The sequence below is a fragment of the Toxorhynchites rutilus genome, chromosome 3 (genome assembly GCF_029784135.1).
Source record: "Toxorhynchites rutilus septentrionalis strain SRP chromosome 3, ASM2978413v1, whole genome shotgun sequence".
Classification (NCBI taxonomy): Eukaryota; Metazoa; Arthropoda; class Insecta; order Diptera; family Culicidae; genus Toxorhynchites; species Toxorhynchites rutilus.
In genome coordinates this window covers 82,208,103-82,234,413 of record NC_073746.1, presented here as the reverse complement: position 1 = coordinate 82,234,413, position 26,311 = coordinate 82,208,103, and the positions used below count along the sequence as shown (strand labels likewise).

The 26,311-nt window shown below is 37.5% G+C and overlaps 1 protein-coding gene and 1 non-coding gene across 5 annotated transcripts in view; both read left to right on the top strand.

Annotated features, from left to right (window-relative positions):
* The window catches only part of LOC129774718 (bone morphogenetic protein receptor type-1B), a 422,669-nt gene that overhangs the window by 263,386 nt on the left and 132,972 nt on the right, over positions 1–26,311 (top strand). Inside the window, exon 1 of one of the 4 annotated variants that reach the window (XM_055778615.1) lies at positions 4,119–4,137. The exons of the other annotated variants lie outside the window; for them this stretch is intronic. Within the exon in view, the coding sequence (XP_055634590.1) occupies positions 4,134–4,137 (4 nt within the window). The 5' untranslated portion in view covers positions 4,119–4,133. Of the gene's footprint in view, positions 1–4,118; positions 4,138–26,311 lie in introns of those variants that run through there. 4 annotated transcript variants of the gene reach the window in all.
* Trnap-ugg (transfer RNA proline (anticodon UGG)) lies at positions 5,521–5,592 on the top strand. Its single transcript has one exon. It is a non-coding gene; the product is annotated as a tRNA-Pro (tRNA).

Genomic DNA, 26,311 nt, shown 5'->3' with positions numbered 1-26,311 from the left:
GTCTGTTATGCTATAAATAACACAACAATGATCAATATCAACTGTCTCCGCTGTCCGGTCTGCTGAACAATGGAAGGACAGAAAGAATACCCTTACGACCAATTGGCTACTACTGTGTAATTTACCAGAAAAAAAACTCTTACGCCAAAATGGCTACTAGTATTGTGTAATTTACAATTTATAGAACCCCAAACATGCACATGTACACAATTTAAACCCGGCTCTGTTGCAGCTAAAATGCTAATGAGCCTGAAAAAAGTAAACAAATGGGATGAAAAAAAAAGTCTTAGTGACTTCAAATCTGATAGAGATTGGAATTCCGAATTCGAGGCCCTAAGTAGGGTCCCAAATTTGAAAGTCGCCACCAGACGTCGACTCTGTACATCTGTCATCGCGGATAGAAATCTTCTTGTTCATATTACATAGGCTTTACACCTTCACACACATAGGCTTCAAACCTTCAGAGAGGCCAATCAGTGCATCAAAACCGAACCGCTTGCATCCATTAAAAAGGTAATTAGAAAGTTTTAAAAATCACCCTGAGCCTCAAGAAAGTCTGTTGACTGATTGTTGGCTAGTGTGAGACTGGAATGAAAACCGCCAATGATATCTCTTCGTACTCTCGCCCGGTGCCATTTTTGTGCAAGGAAGCAGTCTAATTCGCAAACGTTTCCCTTCTTTTTTATATATTAAATGTCTTTGCGAACACTGCACTGAGCGTGGATGCTGAAGCGGATTATTTGGGCACACAACAGCAGAACAATAAGTGACGGGTTGTCGCAACAAACGCATTACTGTGGGCGTAATGCTCGAGTGGCGGACAATTTTTGCTCAAGATGATTGAGATTTTTCAACACGTTGGATTAAATATTTCATCGCTTTCTGAGACTTGTCGATAGGGAATCGACCTCATGTTCTCGATTGGGCTCAAGTCTGATGATTACGTTGGCCATTGGAGTAGTTTTGAGCGACATCTCGGAAAAAATATGGTGTTGCGAATCGTGTGCTTTTGGTCTTGTTAAGACATGCACATGTCCCCAACTTCCATTTTTAAATGAAGAGTCTCTATTTTCGGTAAGTATGTCAATATACCTGTCAATAGTCATTCTCCCATTAGTTTTCGTCAATTTTACGGGAGTTTTCGTATAATTTTAGGAGAACGTTAATCTTTCTGCTATTCTTTGTATTGAATGCTGTATTGTTTCAGCAATTCCAAATGAAATCGTCCTAAAAATGTAGATTTTAAAAACTTGTATTTTTAATTCCAATGAAAGTGTGTATTCCGTTCGGGTTGGAGGAAACTCAAGCGTAACTTTTGAAAAGGGCGTATCGATTTTAGTAAGAGAAATCTTTGATAATTTATATCTCAAAAACTATGAGTCGTACCGAAATAGTGTCTTAGAAAGAGTTATAGAGTATTGATGGTTGAATATGAAAAAAATGTACACTGAGAAAAAAAAATTAGTACTCTTTTTTATTTACAAAATAAAAATTCAATTTGCGATATCCAAAATACATATTTTTAATTTTTTTTAATTTTTCCATACAAAATAGAAGTCATGTAGAAAATTCAAAAAATGGGCACAAGATTGTGAAACTATTTTTGACGAACTTTGTGGAAAATCGAATTTTTAGGAATTTTCGAAACTTCGAGTTTTTGTATGTTAGCAGTCATTTTTAATCACAAATTATAAATCCTGGTGTTATTTAAAACAAAAAAGGTTATTATCAAGCTCCTTCTAAATGCAACCATTCTCGAGATATTTAAAAAAATATTTCTAATTTATTGTTTTTTTTATAGTAAATAATCCCTTTTAATATGTTTGTCGTGTTATACCGTCATGTTCATGAAATTTTATGAATTTGCTTATAACTTCTTCTTTTGAAAAGGTAGTATCGATTTTAGTAAGAGAAATCTTTGATAATTTATATCTCAAAAAAATTGAGTCGTACCGAAATAGTGTGTTAGAAAGAGTTAAAGAGTATTGTTGGCTTAAATTGAAAAAAATATACACTGAGAAGAAAAATTAGTACTCTTTTTTTTATTTACAAAATAAAATTTTAATTTGCGATATCAAAAAATATGTACTTTTTATATTTTTTTCAATGTTTTCATATAAAATAGAAGTCATGTAGAAAATTTAAAAAATGGGCCCAAGATGGCTTTTGACGGAATTTGTGAAACATTGAATTTTTAGGAATTTTCTAAATGTAGCCATTCTCGAGATATTTAAAAAATATTTGTAATTTATTGTCTTTTTAATAGTAAATAGGCCCTTTAAATATGTTTGATGTGTTATACTATCATGTTCATGAGATTTTATGAATTCGCTTATAATTTCCAACAACTTTTCCAAATACATCGTTATGGTAAAGACATATGTTTAAGAGTTACGTTAAGAAACATTCGAAACATGTGGGTTAATACATAACGTAGCGAAACTAAAAAAAATCTTTTCTATCTTAATACAAAATTCAATCAATCAAAAAAATTGTTGGAAATTATAAGAAAATTCATAAAATTTTATGAACATGACTGTATAACACGACAAACATATTAAAAGAGATTATTTACTATAAAAAGATTATAAATTAGAAATATTTTTTTGAATATCTCGAGAATGGTTGCATTTAGAAGGAGATTGATAATAACCTTTTTTGTTTTAAATCACATCAGAATTCATAATTTGTGGCTAAGAATGATTGTTAACATACAAAAATTCGATGTTTCGAAAATTCCTAAAAAATTCGATTTTGTCAAAAATAGTTTTACCATCTTGGGCCCATTTTTCAAATTTTCTACATGACTTCTATTTTATATGAAAAAATTGAAAAAAATATTAAAAAATACATATTTTTTGATATCGCAAATTAAAATTTTATTTTGTAAATAAAAAAAGAGTACTAATTTTTCTTCTCAGTGTATATTTTTTTCAATTTTAGCCAACAATACTCTATAACTCCTTTTAACACACTATTTCGGTACGACTCATATTTTTTTTAATTTCATTTGGAATTGCTCGTTCACTTTATTCTTTCTATTTAATGCCATTGCATGTTTATTCTTGAAGACTGATTCCTTAAGTTTACAATTGACATTACGCTCGGGAACAATTTGTGCATTATGTTAGTTCTTGAATTAATTTTGAAATTTGAAATGATATCCAGAATTATCAGTATCAGATTTTTGTTGCCATTGCAATATATTTCTGTGCCCCTGTTTTTTTTTTTAAATTTCACATGTAATCCAATCTTATCGAGTGCGTTCACTTGGGGTACGAATGCCTGTCCACAACCACTCGTCGGCTGTGCATTTATGTGGGTTGCGGTTCTGTTTGCCCAACAATTAAGGCGTGAACTAGAATCGATATCATCGTCACCGGTGCGGTACAATAAACCGAACATCGGAAATGCAGTTTTAAGATCGCAAATGCCGTGTTTGCAGTGTTCTCGTGGATATTGATTTTTGCGCAAACCATACCGACACTGTTTTCCCTTTTAAAAGGGCATGTTCGAAAGTCGAATACTGTTTCTGACTTCGCTGGAAGGTGCCCTACGATGGGAAACCCACTTAAAATTCTACCTTTTCTTTCGGCCATGATCCATCTGTGCGCGAGCGAGTCGTCACTTTTGAAGTTCTTTGTCTATATAACTAACCTAGATAAACTTACACGGTTGAACGCCGTGGCTCGGTTGTTTAAAGTCAAGCCATAAGTACTCTTTTTCTCCGAACTAGTCCAGCGACATCTACGAGAGGAAACTTAATCGGGATAATAAAGTTGTACACCATCCCAGCCGCTTCCGACACGACAAGACGTTGGTCATCTTACCAGTCCAATCAAATGGGTCGATTACCTGCGTGTGTGCGTTTTGTGTGCTATCGGGAATGGTTTTATTCGAGCATATATTGCCCAGCCATGTCATAAATGAAGTGTCTTCCTTATCTGTCTTTAACCCCATTTTCATTTTTTCTCTTTTATTTTGCTCGTTACAGGTAAGAACCACGGGACAGATGGACAGATGTCGTCGAGTTTCTGTTTCTGGATGTACACACACAACACTATTCGTACCGTACCTCTGTGCTGCGTGGTGTTGAAAAATGGAAAACCGAACGAGGACTTCACCTCTCCGATATGGGTAAAACGAGTACAAACTCGGTGCGGTATATGACAGAAATGATTAATTTTTACTGCCGAATTGATGTCGTGTCCACTAAAGGAACCAAATTAAAACCATCATAAATGGCGTAGTGTCCTAAAATGGTTGTCTCAACGAGAGAGTGGAGCTTATTGAGTCATGTTTCCATAAAGTGTCCCCATTGGAATTTGGCCACAAATGTGATAATGCAATTATTCGCGGAAACGAAATAGCATTTATGACATATGCGTTGTTTTTGGAATTGTGAACAACTACACTTTTGGATCGATTGCGAATATTCCCATGAACAGTCAACTAGAAGAGTAATGCTGTTGTGGTCTCGAGCGATAATTTTTCATCGACTTCTGGGTATTGCGAATGATTGAACGTTTTCTCGCGTTTCTGTTTCGTTGTTCTCGTGTCCTTAAAAGCGTATTTCCTGTTTCGAATTGGCAAAAAAAACCTATCTCACCCCAATTTTGCGAATTGCGCTTTCCTCTGCCCCGCGGCTGTACATCTGTTTGGTCCATTTCAAGATTTTCTAAATTAGCTGTAGGTCCCAACTGTGCTTCGTTTCCGCACAGTTTTGCCATCCACATAAATACGTGTTTTGCATGCTCATAAATCATGGAAATGTGTTTGGGTGAGAAACACATTATAAACACAAAGCTGAGCGGATTCTTTTCGTCTGCTTTTGCTTCCATTTTTTTTCCTGTGGATGCATGCGCGCAGACCTTCCTGGAAGAGCTCAATAACAAAAGAGCTGGCGAGAAGAGAAGGAAAATAACCCACAGCAAGATCATGGAAGGTACACCCTACCAAATGTACATGTGTTTTTTTGGTTTTTGTTTTGAACGCCGGGAGCAGGATTCCGTCTTACGCGGCGACCATCGGCAGTTGTGTTTTGTGTTTTTTTTAGAAATCTGTATTCCGTATAATCCCAGCAGGACACTGTGAACAAATGTGAAGGTCGACCTGAAACGTTGTTTTATTTGTAATCATTCAAGGCCGCAGAGTTAAACCCCTCGTCATCTTGTATTCCACTTCGAACTCTGAGATGATATCTGTTCATCACTATAAAATATTTACTGAGTGCAGTACATAAAAAACTGAGACTAAGATTTGAACCCGATACTTTCTGTGCTCACTTCGAGTATGCTATCCTATCAAAGTCACTTTTTGGCGATAAACTGTATAGTGACTGGAAGCGTTTCACCAGCTTTCCGCAGTTCGCCGTTCACTTTTTCATGCTATTCGCTATACAGCGAGTGCAGCGAAAATAGAAACCAGTTATTTTTCGTTATCTATTTCTGTTCCAACCCTGATTCGTTCTGTCGAACTGATTTGTTGGTAACGTAGCCTTCACTGAGCACCGAAACAAGCGGCTCAATGGTCTAGGGGTATGATTCTCGCTTTGGGTGCGAGAGGTCCCGGGTTCAAATCCCGGTTGAGCCCGGTTTCTTTTTTAGGTTTCTATAGAGCGATTTCACGCCAAATTAACCTCTCCGATTTTTTTTAAAATATTATACATAAAATGACTGATGGAAAAAAAACTACAATTTTTATTATCATATAACGCATTTTAAACCTTTGCGGTCGTATTGAATGTTGATATGGGTGTCGTAGAGGTCGAAATTAATTTCCTTTTGAAGAGATCCGAACTTGATGGAATTGACACCTCAATATGAATTTAGAATGTGTAGAAAAATCATAAAGTTAAAACTATAGAAATATAATGTTTCTTCAATACTTTTTCATTGATTTACATTACGGAGGACTTTTACTAAAGTTTCATTCGAAATCCATATAATATGACATTGCACAATAGTCCAAGAGATGCATTTAAGTGGAAATTAGCATTTAGAGCTCGACAGTTCTTCTCTAGACAAAAACTGTCTTAGACATAGTTGTTGCTCATGATAGAGCGCTCGTTTTTATGTTGTCAAAAATAGGGTGACCGGTTGCCTATTGAAAAAAATATTGCTAGATTATGTATAATATGTTTAATATGTTATGTATAATGAGTTTCTGGTTAAATTGCACTCAGTCTTTTGATTACCCAAGACATAAATCGTGACCCTCGTATTAATAAGATAATAAAATAAAAATAAAAATATAAATGCATCGAAGTTTATTCTTCTATTTCAAATTATTACAATGGAAAATCAAAGACTCTTATACTATGAAGTACTTCAACATTGGCGAGTCAAAAGCCAAGGCAAGACTCTCTTGCTCACCAAATTTATGAGAAAAAAAAATGAAAACTCGACAATGACTGGCCTTAGGATAACAATCTTCAAAAGGTTTTTGCAGAATTTATGACGTTGGACCACGTATTTCGGAAAAGTTTTCAAATCAGAAAACATGTCACGTTATTATAAAAAAGTTCGATTGTTACTGATTATTCTTGCCGCGAGCCGATTTTGATAATTTGCACACCAACAAAATCGAAAATTGTTTTTGATTTGTTTGTTACGCCAAACATAAAAAGATGCAGTCGGCTAATATTCGTCGCATCGGTGTTTAATCAATCAATCAGTGAGTGATTGTCAAATTTCGTTTCAAATATTGTCCGAAGCGATAAACAAGGGTATTGGATGTCATAATTTCGTAGTTCTACGTATACAATGCGGTTGTGTCTCAGACGCCATCCTCTATAATTTTCAAAATAAAAATAATTCAAAATGTATATTGTGTATTGAGCTTATTCACTACACTATTTCACTCTAAAGAGTTTTTAATTATTATATTCATATCAAGGGTAATGAATTTATGGAATAAACATAACTCGAAATCGTTTAATTGAATCCCTCTCCCTCTCCCTCTCCCTCTCCCTCTCCCTCTCCCTCTCCCTCTCCCTCTCCCTCTCCCTCTCCCTCTCCCTCTCCCTCTCCCTCTCCCTCTCCCTCTCCCTCTCCCTCTCCCTCTCCCTCTCCCTCTCCCTCTCCCTCTCCCTCTCCCTCTCCCTCTCCCTCTCCCTCTCTCTCAACGCCGAAGCTGATTATCCACGATCCCTAAGTAATGCTCTGTCTTTGGCGAAATCAAAATAGTTTGAACCCCTATGGGCTGCTAAAACTAAAAGACTAAGTGAGACTAAAATGGAAATCTTGCTGGCCTGTTTATTTTTATTACTTTTCAATTTCAATTAGAAAAATAATACAATTTATTAATACATTCATGATTAAGTTGTACAAAAAGTCACATCTTTTTAAGAAATTGTGTCATAATGTGTGATTATTATTTTTCTCATTGAAATTGAAAAGCAGTCACAATGACTTGCTTGGGCAATCTTGGGCAATCCATTGGTGGTCCTTAAGCTGACTAAAACTAGTAACTAACGTAGCGACGAGGCACAATTTTAATATACCAATACCTCAGCAAAAGCAATCGTAGGTAAATATCGTGCATAAAAATATCTATGATAAAGATATAACCCATCCATATTTCCCATTATCCTGTTACACATAGTCTTACTTTAAAAATGAAATTACATTGAAATAAAAATCATTATTAATTTGTTTTTTCAATAAAAAAATACAGGTTGGTAATGTCAATCCGGAGAGACTTAGGACTATACCAAGGGCTGTCAATTCTAAGAACTTATTGCAACAGAACAGAAAACAACAGAAAATCCGAAACCAATCGGTTGTATGGTGACGGTGGCAATGACAGAAACCGCAGCGAAACAATTTTTTATCTTTAGTTCTTTACCGAAGAACATAGCTCTCACCGCTGGATCTTCTCCACATCTGAGCTAAAACGTGGTGCATCCGGAAACAATGCTCAAATTGGCGAAAAATGAATTGTCGATCGGAAAAAGTCACTCACTCACTCCTAATTTCAAACAAACTCTCTTCCATAGAAAAATATAAAATTAAAGAAATAGAAATTCTAAATTAAGTCCCAAAAGGTCGATTTTCGGCCAAAAATGTTTTTTCGAGATCACACCAGATATTTCAGCACCCCTAATTCATGTCCGGTTGAGTTGAAATTTTGCACAGGTCATTTTTGGGCCAATAGACAAAATGTACATGACCATTTTCGTTGCCACCCTAATATACAGCCTAGGGTGCCAATGAATGTATGGGAAAAAATCGACCCTAAGATTTCAAAAAGTTACCCTATACAAAATGTTCACCACCTCGAAAAAACACTCTATGCCGAATTTCAGCTCAATCGGATTTAAGGTGGAGTGGCGTAAAGCGGTCAAAGTTTGATTTCTTTACAAATCGAAAAATCACCCAAGGGGGATAAAGGAAATCGGGGTTTTCGAAGAAAAAAAATTTGATGCCAAATGTCTTAAAATTGCATGAAACGTCCAAATCTAGTGTGATCTCGAAAAAAATTTTTTGTCAAAAATCGGCATTCTGGTTTTTAGTTTTTTCTCGGAGTACGAAACGAAAATTATGGTTTTAAACGTTAAAAAAACACCGGAAATCGGGGTTTCTAAAAAAAAATTTTATGCCAAATGTCTTAAACTAGCGTGTCATGTCGAGATTCACAGTTATCTTAAAAAAATTATTTTGTCAAATATCGATTTTTCAGGCGAAAAAACGACCAAGTGCCAAAAAAACATTTTTTTTGACAAAAAAAAAATCGAGATAACTGTGAATCTCGACGAGTAATGCAATTTTAAGACATTTGGCATCCAAATTTTTGTTTTGAAAACCTCGATCTTCGGTGATTTTTCTTTTTTCAAAAAACTCAAATTTTAACGTTTGTGACACCAGTAAATGAAGTCCGGATGAGCTAATATTTTGCATAGGGTGTTTTTTCGTGCAAATCAGCCTTTTCATGTCAAACCGATATAGTGGTTCTCAGATTTTCGCGAAAAGTGGTAGTTTCGTTCATTATCGCAAAACATAAGACCTGTATTTTTTATTGGGGGGCCCAATTCCATTTAAGGGTGGTCCGAAAAATCAACTTTTTCCCTTTTTCCCAAAAATAACTGTTTTCCAAAAATGAATAACTTTCGAGCTACTAGACCGATTCAGTTGATCGACATTTCAAATTGAAGCCAACTAGCTAGTCTTTCTGGAACAAATATTACACTTGCAAGAAATTTGGATTTTGTTTTAGTAATTTTTAATTGTATTAGGCTGTCAAAAAAGTCCTGCGGTATTTTTTTTGAATTTTCATTTGTTCATAAAATTAGTTACAATCATCTGTTTTAAGTCAAATATGCGCCGTTTTGTTCGATGACTTGTTCCCAACGAGATGCCAACTTCATAATATCCCTGTTATAGAAGCTCGCTTCCTTATTGGCAAAAAACTCGGATAGCCAATTTTCATAGGCCTCTTTTGTGGCTAACTTCTGACTACCTAGCTCGTTCGCCATGGACAAAAACAGGTGGTAGTCACTTGGTGTAAGGTCCGGACTATACGGCGGATGCAAAAGAACCTCCCATCCGAGCTCCCGGAGCTTCTGGCGCATCACCAAAGAAGTGTGTGGCCTGGCGTTGTCCTGATGGAAGACAATGCGGCCTCTGTTTATCAAAGATGGCCTTTTCTTCATGAGTGCTACCTTCAAGCGGTCCAGTTGTTGGCAGTACAGGTCCGAATTGAGCGTTTGGCCATAGGGAAGCAGCTCATAATAGTTTATTCCTTGACAATCCCACCAAACACACAGCAGAACCTTCCTGGCCGTTAATAAGGGCTTGGCCACCGTCTGAGCCGCTTCAGCAGGCTTCGACCACGACCGTTTGCGCTTCACGTTGTCTTAAGTGACCCACTTTTCATCGCCAGTCACCATCCGCTTCAGAAACGGGTCGATTTTGTTGCGATTCAGCAGCGATTCACATGCGTCGGTACGGTCAAAGATGTTTTTTTTGCGTCAACGTGTGTGGCACCCATACATCGAGCTTCTTTGTGAATTCAAGCTTCTTCAAATGGTTAATAACGGTTTGATGACTTATCCCCAGCTCTTGGCCGATGTTACGGCTGCTACTATACCGGTCTTTCTCGGCTAATTCAGCGATTTTGTCGCAATTTTCGATGACAGGCCTTCCAGAGCGTGGCGCATCTTCGACGACCTCTACACCAGAACGAAAACGTTGAGACCATCGTTGTGCGGTGGAAATGGAAACTGTATCGGGTCCATAAACTGCACAAATTTTATTGGCAGCTTGAGATGCATTTTTGCCTTTGTCATAGTAGTACTATAAAATATGTCAGATTTTCTCTTTATTATGCTCCATATTTGCGACACTATAACTCACGAACGACTTAACCAAACAATACACTGTCAAGAACTATATTATAGCAAAAATACCTTCCCAACAAGCTATAGTATGACTCGATACAATGAATACAACTAGAACTACGCGCTTACAACGACACCTCGCGGAAATACCGCAGGACTTTTTTGACAGCCTTATATAATGTCCACGCTTGTCCACGGAGGGGTAGAGGGGGTATCTAAAATCGTGCCTTTTCTGTCCACGTGGTATGTGGACAGCCCCTAAGATGTTTGGATCTCATCATTTCGGATTTCGTAAAATTTTAGATAAAGTTATTAGTTTTTCATATTTCTGCTATTTTGTGGGATATTAAGTTCTTGGATTGTTGACTTAAAACAGAAACATTTTTGAATCGGCTCGTTGTAATCAAATTAAATTCTCGGACCATCTCACCAAGGTTAAAAGATTTCTGTCATGTGAGGAAACAAAAAATATTTGCCTCATATTAGAAACAATCTTTTATTTATTTTTTTCATTTGATTACTTTTTACTACAGCTTTTCAAAACTTTCCAATCTGTTTTGCTTTTCTAATTCATGTTAAGTCCGTTTTCTCCATGTAAGTTCGTACATAACATGATTCTCGGTGAAATTACCTGGAAGCTGATATACCTGCTCGTGCGTTCTACTTACAAACGTTACAATTACTAGGCTGTTTCAACAAACCCAATCTGTCTCGGGTTGTTCATTATCACTCTACAGAGTACTGCTTCACTATTATTCGTAATGTGTTTCGTTTCAGGGTAATATTCCATCTTCGAGTCGTGCCTCCACGCGATAAACCCGTAAACATAAGTATTTTTTATCCGCCTCAACCATACTACCGTACGCGAACACGTTAATGTTTTGTTCGTCGGTTCCGAGTGTATCCATGTTATCGACAAATTCGCGGTGGTTCATTACACAGCTATCGTTATTAATGTTTTGTTCGGCTTGGCTGACTTTACGCGGCGCATTGGTAGCACAAATCGTGAGATTTGTGGAAAACAAAATCACATGGCTATACATGACACAACAATGTGAGACTGCATTCTGTAGCATCTCTTGTGTTTGGCAATCTCAAATTCGAGGCTCAACCCTCATCCTGGTTGTGTTAAATCTAAATAGTCCTCACTAGCAGCCACTGCAACTTCAAACGACATTACCCATTTCCCCCATAACCAATCTACTGATTTCCCTCGTAACATTCCTAGATGAAAGAAAAAAAATCATCGCGCTCGCGCATTCCTCGCGTTATCCGCGGTACGGTAAGCGTTACTCATTCTGTCCGCTTCCACGGAACGGAACGCGCGCTGATTGGACTCGATTGAACTGGAATTGTTGCAATTTGCTCGCTGTTCCGCTGAAAAGTTGCCACAAATTGGTGGCCCTAGCGAAAGGGCGTAGAAATAACCGCGATTCAACACACACGCGATCAGCCCCAATCCCCATTCCCCGCCATACTGCTCAGCAGAAGTTTAGGTACATGTCTCTCTCTCGCATCGTGCCTCGCGCTTACATGAACGCAATTTGTTTTATTGGTATCGTGTTGAGGCAGCAGCAGCTGCTGTCGTTGATTAAAGGCAACAAGCCAATGCCTCGGTAAGAATGGCTCTCCCGGGCAGGCCGTCCTAATACGCGGCAGCAGCAGCAGTTCCTCTCAAAGGTAAGATCTCGTGCGGGTGATTTATATGTGGAGTTTGGCGTGCAAAAATACTAATCATACCGTGATCATTCGTCTCCGCTGGTTCGCCGAGATTGAAGGCACCGATAAGCCTAAGTGGAGTATGGTTGTAATATTGTATATTTCTTTCGCTGCTCGCGCGGTACGCTCCATTTGGTCATACCATACTCTCTCGTTCCCTAGCAATGGACGATTTGCATTTATGGATTTCACCCTCGTCAAGGCGTATAGTTTGGTTTGGAGTTGATAGATACGGACGAATGGTTTATGCGAGTTCCGATTGTCATCGGGTCCGTGGGCAGTTTCGCTGTTTCGAAACACCCTTGTATGATTTATGGACGGTTTACATTGAACCAACTCACTCGATTAGAAACCCTGTAATGGCATTTTGAACGGCTATAAGGTAATAGTAGGTCTTGCTGATATATTTTTTATTCTCTAGATTGTTCGATGAAATGTTTTATAAGATATGAAAAAAAGGTTTAAATTATTCAAATTTATGATTTGTATTTGAAACCTCTCGAACTCGAGGTATCGAAAGCACTCGAGTTTAATTAAAATCTTATACCTCCTCACTATGCCACTCCATTTGGTAGGATTCCCAATTCCTCACCATGCAGAACATCCCCACACCATGATGCTTCCTTCGCGATGTTATCCAATTTTTTTAACATTTTTGATAGCTTTATAATATCATCAATACTATAACGCCATCAAGAATCCGAGCTGGGTTCGAATGTCATCCCTATTTGAAGATGCAAGACATTACAAGGGTGTCATTTATTCCACCTGCCAGAGGTGGCTTATGTTTCTGCCGCCCACACGCAATCATTTGCGACTACAGTAACTGGAACAGGAATTTATGTATTCGTCTGGAATGATCGATTGTACAAGATTTCATGAGCAAATATTTTAATTACACTGTCGCTTTTAGGCATGACGGTGGGCTGCATCTCTAATCTATTCTGCTGGCGTACCGACCCAACGAGGGCGAACAGCGCGATCATGAATGAAGCAATTTTCCTAACCATCATCACGCCTCTCCATTGTGACGAAGCCATAAAGCAAACCAGCATCCGGTGTCTCGATATGAACACTACCCCCGATTATAAAAAAAATATACAAAATAGAGAGTGACAGCTATTACGAGTTGCTCGTGATTCGTGATTAGGCTCATTCATCAAGTGTTTTCAAAACAAATTACTTGCCCGATCGGCTTCTCTCCGCGCAACTCGGTTACCTACTTCGTGTGCAGGGAGCGAGCGAGCCCGATCGACAACGAAATAATAAGCCCGACAATTAATCTATGCACATTTGCTGCAACTATTACGATGAACGGGAGACATTCAATTAACAACAAACTGATAACATTGGCGCACGCAACGTAATAAACAGCCTCTTCCCCCATTGGAAACCCCCCGTCACATGCCCCTCTTGAATCATGTGGCTCGTTCATTCATGCGATTTGCAGTTGCACTGCATGAGATTGCAAGTTCCTAATTTTCCTCACGATTTGCATCTGCGCTTGGATGTGTATAGTGCTCGGTTCTATCACGCAAGCTTCGCGAGCGTTTCGTAAGCTACCATAAATTATCTCTCACCTCTCTAGCGGTGAATTGGCAAGATTGCAGTCGTTGCGCTGGGCTGAAATTATTGGAGAGAAGGTTTGACATGTTGGTAAACACCAAGTGTTGCACACGGTTTTATGACATTTTCAGTGATTTTCAATTTTTTATTGTAAGGTTATTATGATAGATTCCATTTTCATGATTCCAGATTCGAGATTCCAGATTGTTAATAAACTCCTAGTAAACAGTGTTGTGAATTATTTTATCAATTCGACATTGCGGATTTTGATTGCTTCCATATTTCAACTTAGATTCCAACTTCCTCATTTCAATTTTTTACATTCGAAAGGAACTTTGAAGCATTGAACCGTATGAGTACACCACATATTATGCATTTGTTAAAACAAGCTAAATCAAATGCATTTTTACGTAATACAACATAGATTCAGTGCGTTTTTCAGGAAATTTGTCGGATAAACTTGGAGACTATAAAACTGTATTAAAATACCAGTTGAATGGCGTAACTTCAAAAAAGGTGATCAAAATTGGGCCATCCTCTTTTTCGAATATCCTTCGGATCTCCGCATCAGCCTTGAATATTGGATGGTGAGGATATTTTTTTATCAGTACGATTCTTGCAGGAGAGTCGAGCAACCGTTCGCTTCTCCACAAATTCTTTCTGGTTGCCCCTATCTCAATTCAGTATCAACTACCAGTTCGAATCTCATTTGGTCGAGATATGAGTTCACAAAAGATTCCTTTTTTCTTTACGCAAAAGGTTTGCCATTGAAGAAGTCAAAGCAAGAATTTAACAATTTTTTTTTATCTTCGCTTATTTTTCGTCGGCCTATTTCCGCCACTTCAGTGCCAATCACCGACATCAGGGAGGCGACTCCACCTGTTCCTACCTATCAGACTCAACAACTCATGAGCCGGGCCAACTTCTTTTACTTCCCCTCCGAAGGAAGACGTAACCAGAGATTTTTCGCATCAGAAAATCCCAACGACGCCAGCTGGGATTGAACCTAACAATTCCTAAAAAAAAATAATTTAACAATATTTACAAGAAAAATTGGAGATATAATGTTCTCCAGAATCCGCATGTATTCATCCAAAACATTGGAAAAAATTGCATCAATGCTAGATGTTGAAAGAATATCAGAATATCATGAATATAAGAAAAAATGAAAGGATGGCGTCCAATATATGGCTATGTTTTCAACGTAGAAGTACGCTATTATTTTATGCAATTCACATGTTTATCACTGTGGATATTATCTTAGAAATGAACGAATCTTAATTGCCCAACTCTCTAGTTGAATTCTTTATTGGATTTGAATAGGGTCGATCATTTGCATGGTTTTATTGCAACAATACAAATGGCAACATTAGGGAAAAAACAAATTAAAGTACAAATCCAAACCTTCAAAATCATTTATTTATTTTTTAACATAGTCATCGTTAAACATTACACATTTCTCCCAAAGTGTTAAAAGTTCCCGTCACCGAAAAATTCTTCCGACTTTCCTACGCTGCGTTTCACAACTATAGAACCACTCATTTTTTATGAGTTTCCAGAGATATGTAAGAAGTCGGTTGAATTGAAGTATCAAAGTCAAGGTATGGTTCATCGGATAGAGGCGTCAGATTCTCGACTGGTCAGCTTGTTTACTAGATCAAACCCCTATCAAGAACTTATGAGGAGTGATAGTACGAATAGTAGATGCAGCTTACAAGCAGTATGAGTGATTTGAAGAGCTTAAATGAGCAGTATGCTTTGCGTAGAACGAGATACACACTACAACATGGCGCAACTTGATCAAAACCCCAAATGGGCTATTTGAACTGATTGAGAACTATACTGCTCATGTTTGTATAAGAGACGTAAGCGACAAAATGAACAAAGTCGAGCTTTTCGCCGTTATGCATTATACGCAATGTAATACGTTTGCTCAACATACAAACAAACATTTTTTCTTCGCTAACATTTGAGCAATTTTGAAAAAACGTTTCCCAAAGATCACTGTTTGTCCGCATAACAGACGTAATTCCATACAGCATTCATACATCGATCGAAAATCAACAATCATAAGTATTATGTGCTATAAGCTGAATCTACATTTGAATCACATTCTTTCTAGAGTCCAAACATCCCTGTCACGATAGTGTCTTATTACTTAGTGCTAATTAGTCCTAATAGTCCTTAGTCCTAATAGATGAATATAAGAAACCATTGAAACACTACTCACATAATTACTATTTTCTGTACACTGCACTGCGATGAACAAAAAGAAGCAATTATGTTTTTTTATGTATTGAATCTTTAAGTAGGTAATGAAACAATCAGATCAGTAGTAAATTTAAAATAATATTGGTTCTTAGCATTATAACTACTCGGATTCGATATCGAGTTATTCCACATACTCAGCATTTACTCATACCGTTGGTGTAAGTAACTCCACCATCTTAATGCGATTGATCGTGATGTCGGTAAATCATGTTGCTAAAAATACCAACAATGCGGATTGCCTTTGCAAATTCAATTAATTAAAAAAAAACAAAAAACATAAACCTGCTGTTCTTTTCATATCCAAGAGTATTCAGGAAAAAAGTACTATTCCAGAGCACCTTTTCCAGACATTTCACTAAATTTCTTCCAAACTCTTTTGATTTTATCCGATAATATCTGAAACTACCAACGGAGACGTAATACTAATGCTACAGACAGAGCAACCTGGTGATTACGTTTAGCTATACGAACAAATGTTCATTGAAATGATGGACTGCCCGCATAAATAGACGTAAGCGTTTTCCAATTGGAAATAATATGTTTTAATCCGCAAAATCTTCTAGGCCTTATTTTTGCCGATAATATAATATCCTTCAACTGGACAGATTATTTCATTGGAAATATGCACGGTTACGCTTGTGGGCAAAAAAACAACAAAATTGCTTTTTCCCAACACTAATGGTGTTGGTGATTACGTCGCCTATGCAAACATGGACAGTATAAATGATCTATGAATTAGAAACTCATTGTAATTCATGTGAAATTGACGTTAATTTTGTAAAGGAGTGAGAGTTTTTTCCATCTGGTTCTATAGTTATGAAACACTTTTTCCATCCTATAGTTATGAAACACATTTTAGTTTTTTTTAATGTTTCGCGCCTGAACACAACAATAAAGTTCAAATGGCCAGTCTTTTGAATGAAGATGATTGTTATATCACACACTATATACTTCAATCCAACCGACTTCTTACATATCTCTGGAAACTCAGAAAAAATGAGTTGTTCTATAGTTGTGAAACGCAGTGTAGAACCCAGGACGCGATAATTGCCTTCACTTCATTGTTCGAGCTGTAATGAATACTCTTTAGGTCTCTCTTTAGTAGAAGAAAAAATAAAAATCGCAATGCGCAAGGTCAGGAGCGATGGAGAACAGGGCGTTTTTTAATTCGCGTTGACATAGCACCAGTAAACGACTCCATACTTCCACTACTACAAAGCAAACTGAATGGAAGCAACGTCTGCAAACTGCGCTTAGAGAAAAAATAATACTTCCACATACCGTTTGCAAAAAGAATATCTTGATTTGTTATGAAAAACGGATCATTAAGGGGGTATTCTAGTGTAAAGACACGAATTTCGGACCGTTTTTTCGAACTCCGTAAAAATAAAACAAAGAATATTTTTACTATCCATTATATCATTATTCGTTTATCTATCTTTCAACAATAAAACAAAAATAGGACGGAAAAAAAATATTCATAATTAGAATAGTTACATGCTGGTGAAGTGAGGGTGTTCAAAAAAAAGTTGTGCCATGGCGTACACGATTCCAGTCCTTCTGGTTATCTGAAACAAAAAAATCGAACAGATTCTGAATCAGTAAAGATGTCGCTATGGCATGAACCTCGGACAAGTCAAAAACATGGGTTTTAACAAAATGGCGGCCGTTTGAAAACAAAAATGCTGTTTAAAACGTTTTTTTTGCGTTTACCGATTTTTTAAAAATAGTAAAATTAAAAAGTTATAATTTTTTATTGGTTCATGCGATAGAGAGATGTATGCAGATTATTTTCATATAAATTTGACATAAATCGGTTCAGTAGAACTTGAGATATCGTGTACGCCAGTTAGAAAAAAACTTGTTCCGAGAGAAACGCGTTTGAAGTTCATTGTGATGGCCGTAACAGGTTAGATACCACATCACTAAGATGGCTCTAACTAGGTAAATAATAGGATTTTCGATAAGTCCTTTCTAGAGTATATTCTTGAATGCCTAAACTACAGAAATATGGTAAAAAAAAATTTCGATTTTTTCAGATTTCTAGACTAGAATACCCCCTTAAACAATTTTTGGAAAGTGTTTAGACCAGGCCCCCTTTGGGGTCGATATTGATTTCTTAGGGGTCGACATGAACGAAAACTGATTTCGGAGGTCAACGACGTCTGAATATTGACCCCTATTCATTAACACAAGTGTTGGGGTTTCACGGGGGTTACTGGTATCGACGGGATTTCTTTTCCGTGTTAACCGGCGACCAAGTTCCAGAATGAGATGAACTTTGGGTAAGACTCGCTATTGTAGATGAAAGTGTTAGAACCTCCCACCCACCGTATGCACCAACCACTCTTGCAGATTGCACCCGTGCTCCAGTGGTCGAGTGGTAAGTGTCACAAATCATCTACCTGGGGCTCACGTTCGATTCCCGTTCTGCCCGGGTTTTTTTTTGTTGTTGAAATTTTTTGCAACTTGCACTGTGGTATTGATAGAGTTTGCCACTCAACCAAAGCTCAGCCTTTTGTATTTCTTACTACGTTTTTCTACATATAAAAAAATTTCAATTACGACCCTAGGTGAATAACCCCAGCTTATTTCATAATATATGGATATGGTAGGTATATCTGTTGCGTGAGCAAAAGGAACTTTCCAATTTTTTGAACCTTTATTCTTCATTCGTGGGTAGGTTAGAAATCCCTAAAGTATTATAATTGAATTGTGCTCCCGTTGCCGAGTGGTTAGCGTCATAACTAACATGCCGGGTGTTCGGGTTCGATTCCCGTTCTCGTTGGGGGAATTTTTCGTCAAAGAAATTTCCTCCGACTTGCACTGTGATCACGCGTATTCTAGAGCTTGCCACTCAGAATGCATTCAAGGCGTGTTATTTGGCATAGAAATCTCAACTAAGTACTAATAAAAATGACGCAAGTAATACTACGTTGAGACGGCGAAGTTCCTCTAGGAACGTTAGTGCCATTGAAGAAGAAGAAGATTATAATTGAATTACATGAAATACAAATTTCTGCATTTCTCGGCAATTAATCTAACAAACGAAACTAGATTTGGCCTTTGGAGGTTTTAGGGGGCACTAAATGTTTGTATGGTAGTGAGACACTCTTCCACCCTCTCAAAGGGGGGTTGCCATGGAAATGAAACAAAAAATGTCTGCATTACTCGGAAATTAGTCAAGCAAATCAAACCAAAGTTGGCATGTGATGGTTTTAGGGTGCAATAAATGTTTCTATGGTAGTTAGACACTCCTCCCCCTCTCTAAGGTGGGACTGCCATACAAATGAAACATAAATTTCTGTATAACTCGAAAACTAATCAAGTAAATGGAGCCAAATTTGGCATGTGAAAGTTTTAGGGTGCAATAAATGTTTCTATGGTGAATAGACACTCCTCCCCTCTCTCTAAGGGGTGACTGCCATACAAATAAAACACAAACTTCTGCATAACTCGAGAAATAATCAAGTAAATTGAGCCAAATTTGGGATTTGAGGGTTTTTGGGTACGAGAAATGTTTCTATGATGGTATGACACCCCTCCCTCCTCTGGAATGGAGAGTGGGTCCCAGTTAGAAAACGTGGATGTGACAACGAAAAATAAATTTTGGGCGGGACGAAATTTGCTGGGTCAGCTAGTACAACATAAATCCTTTAGTTGTGTACAACAATTATCGTGCGTATGGTTTGTGTGATATTGAGGTCCTTTAGATTTCCGAATGGCGGTTCGCTGCAACCATTGCACAACGGTCCAGGAGATGCAAATTAGGAAATTAGCATTTAGAGCTCGACAGTTATTCTCTGGACGACAACTGTCTCTGGGGCTAAAACATTGTTGAACTATGTTTATCTCTATCTTTAAAGATAACAAAGTTAAATTTTTCGTTTCATCGACAATTTTGGTCACCCTATTTTTGGTAACATAAAAATGAGCGCTCTATCATATGTAATAACTTTGTCTAAGACAGTTTTTGTCTAAACAATAAATATCTTCCACAAAGTTGTTTTAAGCGCCTTCTGTCTGAGTTGCATTAGGGTAACTATGAAAAAACTGGTTTTTTTTATTCTAACTTTTATATTTAAAATTCTACATCAAAATGGTCTTCATACGACTTTTAGAGCTTATCAATACCAACATTTTGCGATGCAGAACATGTCAATATCTTAATCCTGCTCAAAGTAATTGATGGGTTTTCATCCAAAAACTCATGATTTCAATTTTAATTTACTCAAACTTAAAAAATAACATAGCTTTGAAAATCACATATTATATAGAGTGAAATCTGTGCTTTCAAATTCCGTCAACAAACATTTTTTATGTTTGCCCCAGAAAGAATGACAAACAAATGAAAAGAGCATGTTTTTTGAGAAGAAATATCAATAACTTTGAGTAAAGTTGAGATATTGACAAGTTCTGCATCGAAAAATGTTTGTGTAAGTAAGCTCTAAAAGTCTTTCGAAGACAGTTTGCATGTAAAATTTGAAACATAAAAGTTAGAGCAAAAAAACAGTGAAAAACATGGTGACCCTAACGTAACTTAGAAAAAGGGCGCTTTATCGGTTATTTCAAGAGATAGAGAAAAACTTTGTTCTACAAAGATGTCTCAAATAATTGGAGCTACAACATTGTCGAACTATGTTCTCCTCTATCTATAAAGATAAGAAAGTTAGATTTTTTATTTCGTCGACAATTTTGGTCACCCTATTTTTGACAACATAAAAACGAGTGCTCTATCATGAGTAACAACTTTGTCTAAGACAGTTTTTGTCTAGAGATTAACTGTTAAGCTCTAAATGCTAATTTCCACCTAAATGCATCTTCTGGACGATTGTGCATTGTTTGTGGATCATATGTCTGTCATAGGTTTGCAACAATATCAATAACTGTTTAAATTTATATAAGAAACAAAGCATAAATTTATCCCATTTAGCATGATATTTGTAATTGTCCATTCTACCACCACCATGTGATCATTTTAACCGCACACTGAAAACGTGTTCGATTTGTCGACTTTTTTATTTTAATGAAAAATGTACTATTTTTATTTATTACTAGTTGACCCGGCAAACGATGTTCTGCCATATATTTTCTTTCTTGTTAATATTTTCAGAGTTAAATAAAACTTAACTAATATATTGTACCGCGTTATTTTGTCGTTGTCTTTCAATCGAGGACTATTCACATCGGTATTCCGAGTTTGAAACACACCCATCTGCAGAACTCAACATTCATATGAGCATATGACCGATCAGATTTTACAATTCGTTCGATTGAAATCGACTTTTGCATTCTGAAATCCGTTTACAAAACAGACATCAAAATAATTTATCGTTATTTGTGGTTCAATTTACTTTTAATCGAATTGGCAGATCCGGAAGCAATTTTAAATTGATAAAATTTGAATGAAAATTATCATTCGATTTTGTTTGAATACTTAGTTTGTTTTAAAAGCGTGTTTATTCCATCCATTGCCATTTTTGCTTCACAGAAATGAAATACGGAGCTCAATGACGTCTGTGTTGCCACATTTGCACAACTTGATTGAACGTAAGCCGAACGGATTACAGAATCCAAAATTGCGATCCGTTCGGGTAAGTCTGACTCGATCGGATTTCATAATACGGGTGAGTAGTTGACCAGTAGAAATATCTGGGATTTCTGAGGAAATCACACTATCAGTTTCCTCAGAGTCCTTGTCGACTAAAAATGACCAAACTATAAGACGGGTCCAAAATCCGGATTTTTAGCGTTACGTAATTTGTGCACGACGCCTAAGAATCGCAGTCGCTTACTCTATACCTTCGCGTACATGTCGACCATAAATTGTTGGCACAGCTCACGACATCTTAGAATGGTTTTTCTTGACCATTTCGAATCATACGATAAACATAAAAATCCCTCGAGCGCGCCCACTGTTTGTTTCGGCTCCACTAACCGCATGTTCATAAATATTGATTCAAAATGAGAAATAATGTTCATAATGAATGAAGTATCTGTGATGGGGTCTCGTTTGTTTAATGTTTATGAAATATCCGTCTTCTCCCAACAGAAAAAATGAGGGATTTTTCGTTAATAAAACCCTTCTGACTTGCACTGTAATCACACATATTCTAGAGCTTGTCACTCAGAATATATTCAAGGCGTATTGTTCGTCATAGGAATATCAACTAAGTAATGAAGCGACCCTCCATGTATGTATGTAGAGATGCTTAGAGAATACTTTGCCAAACCATTCTTCAAATTTCATTAGAGCACACTTGCGCTTTGTCGTCAAGTTCCAAAAGTGCATCACCCTTGTCGAAAATCGAACACTTCTCTAATTACATTTTTGTTCAACTTATGTTGTTACCGAGTCTAAATTTTTTTTACTGACATCAATTTTGTTATTTTTGTGCGAGTGAAACAAATCTCAAGGTTCCACTCGGTTCGTGGCAGTTCAACATACACGGGACATTTTTTGATTACTCGGCGCATAATTATTTATCGGCAGATACAGCAGGGTAACTCCAAGCGCCTCCCCAGAAATTTGAAGGTAGAAGAATTAGCTTGTAGAATTAATTTCGGAAAAATAAAGAGTCGAGAGTTGCACGCTAACAGGATTGGTCGAGTTTTAGTTGTATGAAAAAAAGAAAGCCATTTCTGACTTCGGGCAATGCTTCTTCTTCTTCTTCTTCTTATATGGCACTAACGATCCTAGAGGAACTCCGCCGTCTCAACGTAGTATTACTTGCGTCATTTTCATTAGTACTTAGTTGAGATTTCTATACCAAATAACACGCCTTGAATGTATTCTGAGTGGCAAGCTCTAGAATACGCGTGACCACAGTGCAAGTCAGAGAAAATTTCTTTGAAGAAAAATTTCCCCGACCAGAACGGGAATCGAACCCGAACTCCCGGCATGTTAGGTTTGACGCTAACCACTCGGCCACGGGTGCACTTCGGGCAACGCTACAGTAATAATAAAAATGACGCAGATAGTATTACGTTCTGCGGAATGTTGGAAAGGTTAGCGCCATAGAGGAACATGGCCAGATTATTGTTTTTTTTCTTCGAATCACAATTTCTCGGACCACGGTGCAATCGCCTACCATGATTCCAGCAACGTTTGCGCTGGTGTTTTATCAGGATTTATGGCAATAGCGTGATTGTCATTTTGTAATCCGAGCAAGTGTGACTTGAAGAATTCCAATTATTCATTGTGCTCATTCAAAAAGGCTCCGGTGGTACTTCTGGCTTTAGACTAATTGAAGATACTTGCGCATGTGCGGAAAAAAGTTCAATGAAGCGGGCATTGTGCCATTAGTCATTGAACTACGTGAATAAATTCGTTCTGTTTAAAAAACGAACAAGGGTTAAATTATTTGAATATTATTCATACAAACGATTGCAAATTTAAGAAAAAAAAACATATTCAGATTTTTTTCAATATAGGACCATTTTAATCGATATTAATTAAATAGTAATCGGTATCCTAGCGGTTTCATATATAGGTTACAACCTATTCCGGTTGAGTTCAACCACAAACACCACGACATGAGATTTATATATTAAATAGTAATATACTGAATGCTTCTCGCCGTTAGACCGCCGCTTTTATATATTTCTGGCTGGCTAATGAATCACCAAGAGGCTTGCGATGCAGATTTGGCTTCATTCCAGGAACTGAACATTAACCGATATGCAGCTTGCTTTTATCGTCAATGGTGCTAATGGTGTTTTGCCTCAATAGATTGATATTTTGAGAAACTCTCCGATTTTGAAGCTTCCACTAACAACAAAAACAACAACTTCAAATTCACGGCCTTCAGAAACATGTGATATGTGTGAGGCACATCAACCGAAAATCAATCACATACGCATATTTCATTGCACAAGCCCGTATTCGTATTGAATAGGCATTGGGATTCGTATTGGGAGAGTAGAGATTGCGTGTATCAATCGACCAATCAGAACGCGTGATTTTTGTTTATATAGTGCTTGAAATTTTTCAATTGTTTGTTTCATAAAACATATAATTTTTTTCATAACAATAGTTATTTTTATGGAATTCCCAAATCTATTGAAAAATCTCATAAATCCACCAAGAAATTACTGATAATAAGCGTTCGAAATAAGACAATTTTCTCGATGCGATGCCCGTTTTTCAATTTGCAACCCAAATATGGTTAATTAACTGGAGAAAAGTGGAGAATATCGTGTTTATGTTGTAGTATCCATATAATTGATAAGATCTCTTGTTATCATTGAATTCCTCCATGGCTTGTAAGCATAAACTTTACTCTTTAAAAATCTTTTCCACGCGAGGTTTTCAGATTTCAGGATCTGATTCCAAATTCAAAGATACTGGATTTGTCCAGAACCTAAAACAATCCATTCCTGTTAAAACTACTACGAATAAAATATGAAGGGAGATGATTATTATGTCTCCAACCGTGCACATCGTTTCATTCCAAAAAACTCCATCGAGAAATGAAGAACGGAGAAAAATCAAGTGGCAATCGAGAAAGGAAAATGAAATATGACCATTCAATATTGGTTTTGTCGTTTTTACACTTCTCCCGCTTCCATTCGCTGTACGTAAATGGCTGGAAAATGTAACTTTTGACACCATAATCGTTTTGAATTGCTTCTCGAGCGCAGGGAACCATAAATATTTGTTACCGCACTTTACATCGATCGAGGGCAGTTTTTGGAAGTGGAAGACGAGGAGAGCTGCGTGATGATGGATTCACCAGGGTAAACGAGTGAATCGATGGCAGACAAATTCCCAGACCAAAGATCACGAACGATGAAAATTATGAAAAATTAGTATATTGTAATCGGATATTCTTGTTTATGATACCTTCTCATCCATTCTGTATAAACCCCTAGTGCGAACTATCGTATTTCCTTTATCATTGGGTGCAATTTAAGTCACCTCGAACAGATGGGGCCACAAACACGTCCCAAGCGACCAAATGTACCTCCCAAGGTCTAGCCTAGTGTGAGACAGAACGTCAATGGTGTGGATAATCGCCCGCCGGACCGAAACTGATGGACCGGAAAGTTGATCGCCTAATGGGAACATGTCTAGAAGGTCACCCCGCTTATACGCTCATTTGCATTGCATCTTCAGCCGGACCATATGGTTGCCATTACGGCGGAAAATAATCTCAGATGTGGTACGATAATGGAAGCGATCGTTCAAGATCGAGAGCATAAAGAGGAGCGATACACGAAAAGCATTTCGAACCAAAGAAGAAAATCCATTACAGTGCGTGCGCGCATTGGAAAGCACTTATTTTCAAGAGCCTCGTGTGAGTTCCTTTTTTGGAAGGGCCGTTGCGTCCCGAGAGGTGTCAAATAACGCACAATCGAATGGTTATTTGCAGCAACTTGAAAGCGAAACAGTTTAAACAGAACAATTTGAGAAATGATTGTGCATATCATTGCCATTAGTGTGTATTTTCTATGAACACTACTTTCACAAAATGTTCTTCCAATTATCATAGATGTTGGGGCGCTAACTGCAACTCAGCACGCAGGTGCATTATTTAACATTTACTCACATTTCACTGCCTGTATCACCTACCTGCTATCTTAATAATCCACTTCGATAATGACAACATTCTTCAGCAGATTTGTCACCCCTTCTGTGAATAGCCCACTCGAAGTTAGCGAGCGATCTCCGCTTAGTTTTTCCATTTAGATAAATATGTACCAAGAAAACGAGCGATTCGATGTGACGACAAAGTGCAACACAGCGAGAGGTTCAGCGTTTTACTGCATTCCAGCAAATTGATACTACTAAGCGTTGTGGAAAACACCGCAGACCGGCGCGGCGGGGAGTGGGATCAGGTGTGGTACCGGATCGGGAAGGCCGTTGTAGCATTTGAAACACGTCTCTCAGCAGTCAGCGCCCCAACAGTCGTTTACATGCAGATTATCGGTTGTAATGGAAAAATTACGCTGTTATTATAATAAAACGGCAATTTAATTCGTGTTCGTGAGTCCACCGGGGGGATTAAGTTGCCATTTTTACCTGTCATAATATTGTCTATAGAACATTCTCTGCCAGCAAACGATGCGAAGGTGCTATCTCACTCTGTCACTCTTCTGCTTCCGTCTGCTGGCGATTTTTTTTCTTTCTAGAATGAAAAACGAATGGTTTTCCCCGGCGACTGGTGCTAGGGGTTATCTCAAAGCTTAATTACTTCCATTGTTAGCAGAATTGGTTTATCCAAACCACTTGACTCTCGGGAAGTTTTAGTTACATCTGGGTGGGGATCCAAGGAAATAAATCTTTCTTCTGGTATGTACCTGATGTTATTTTAGACTTCCCAGATACTCTACCTGTGTATGTCTGCTGGGCGTCATGAGTCAAACTGATTGCTAAATCTACTACACAAAAATATAGATTAACATTTTTTATTG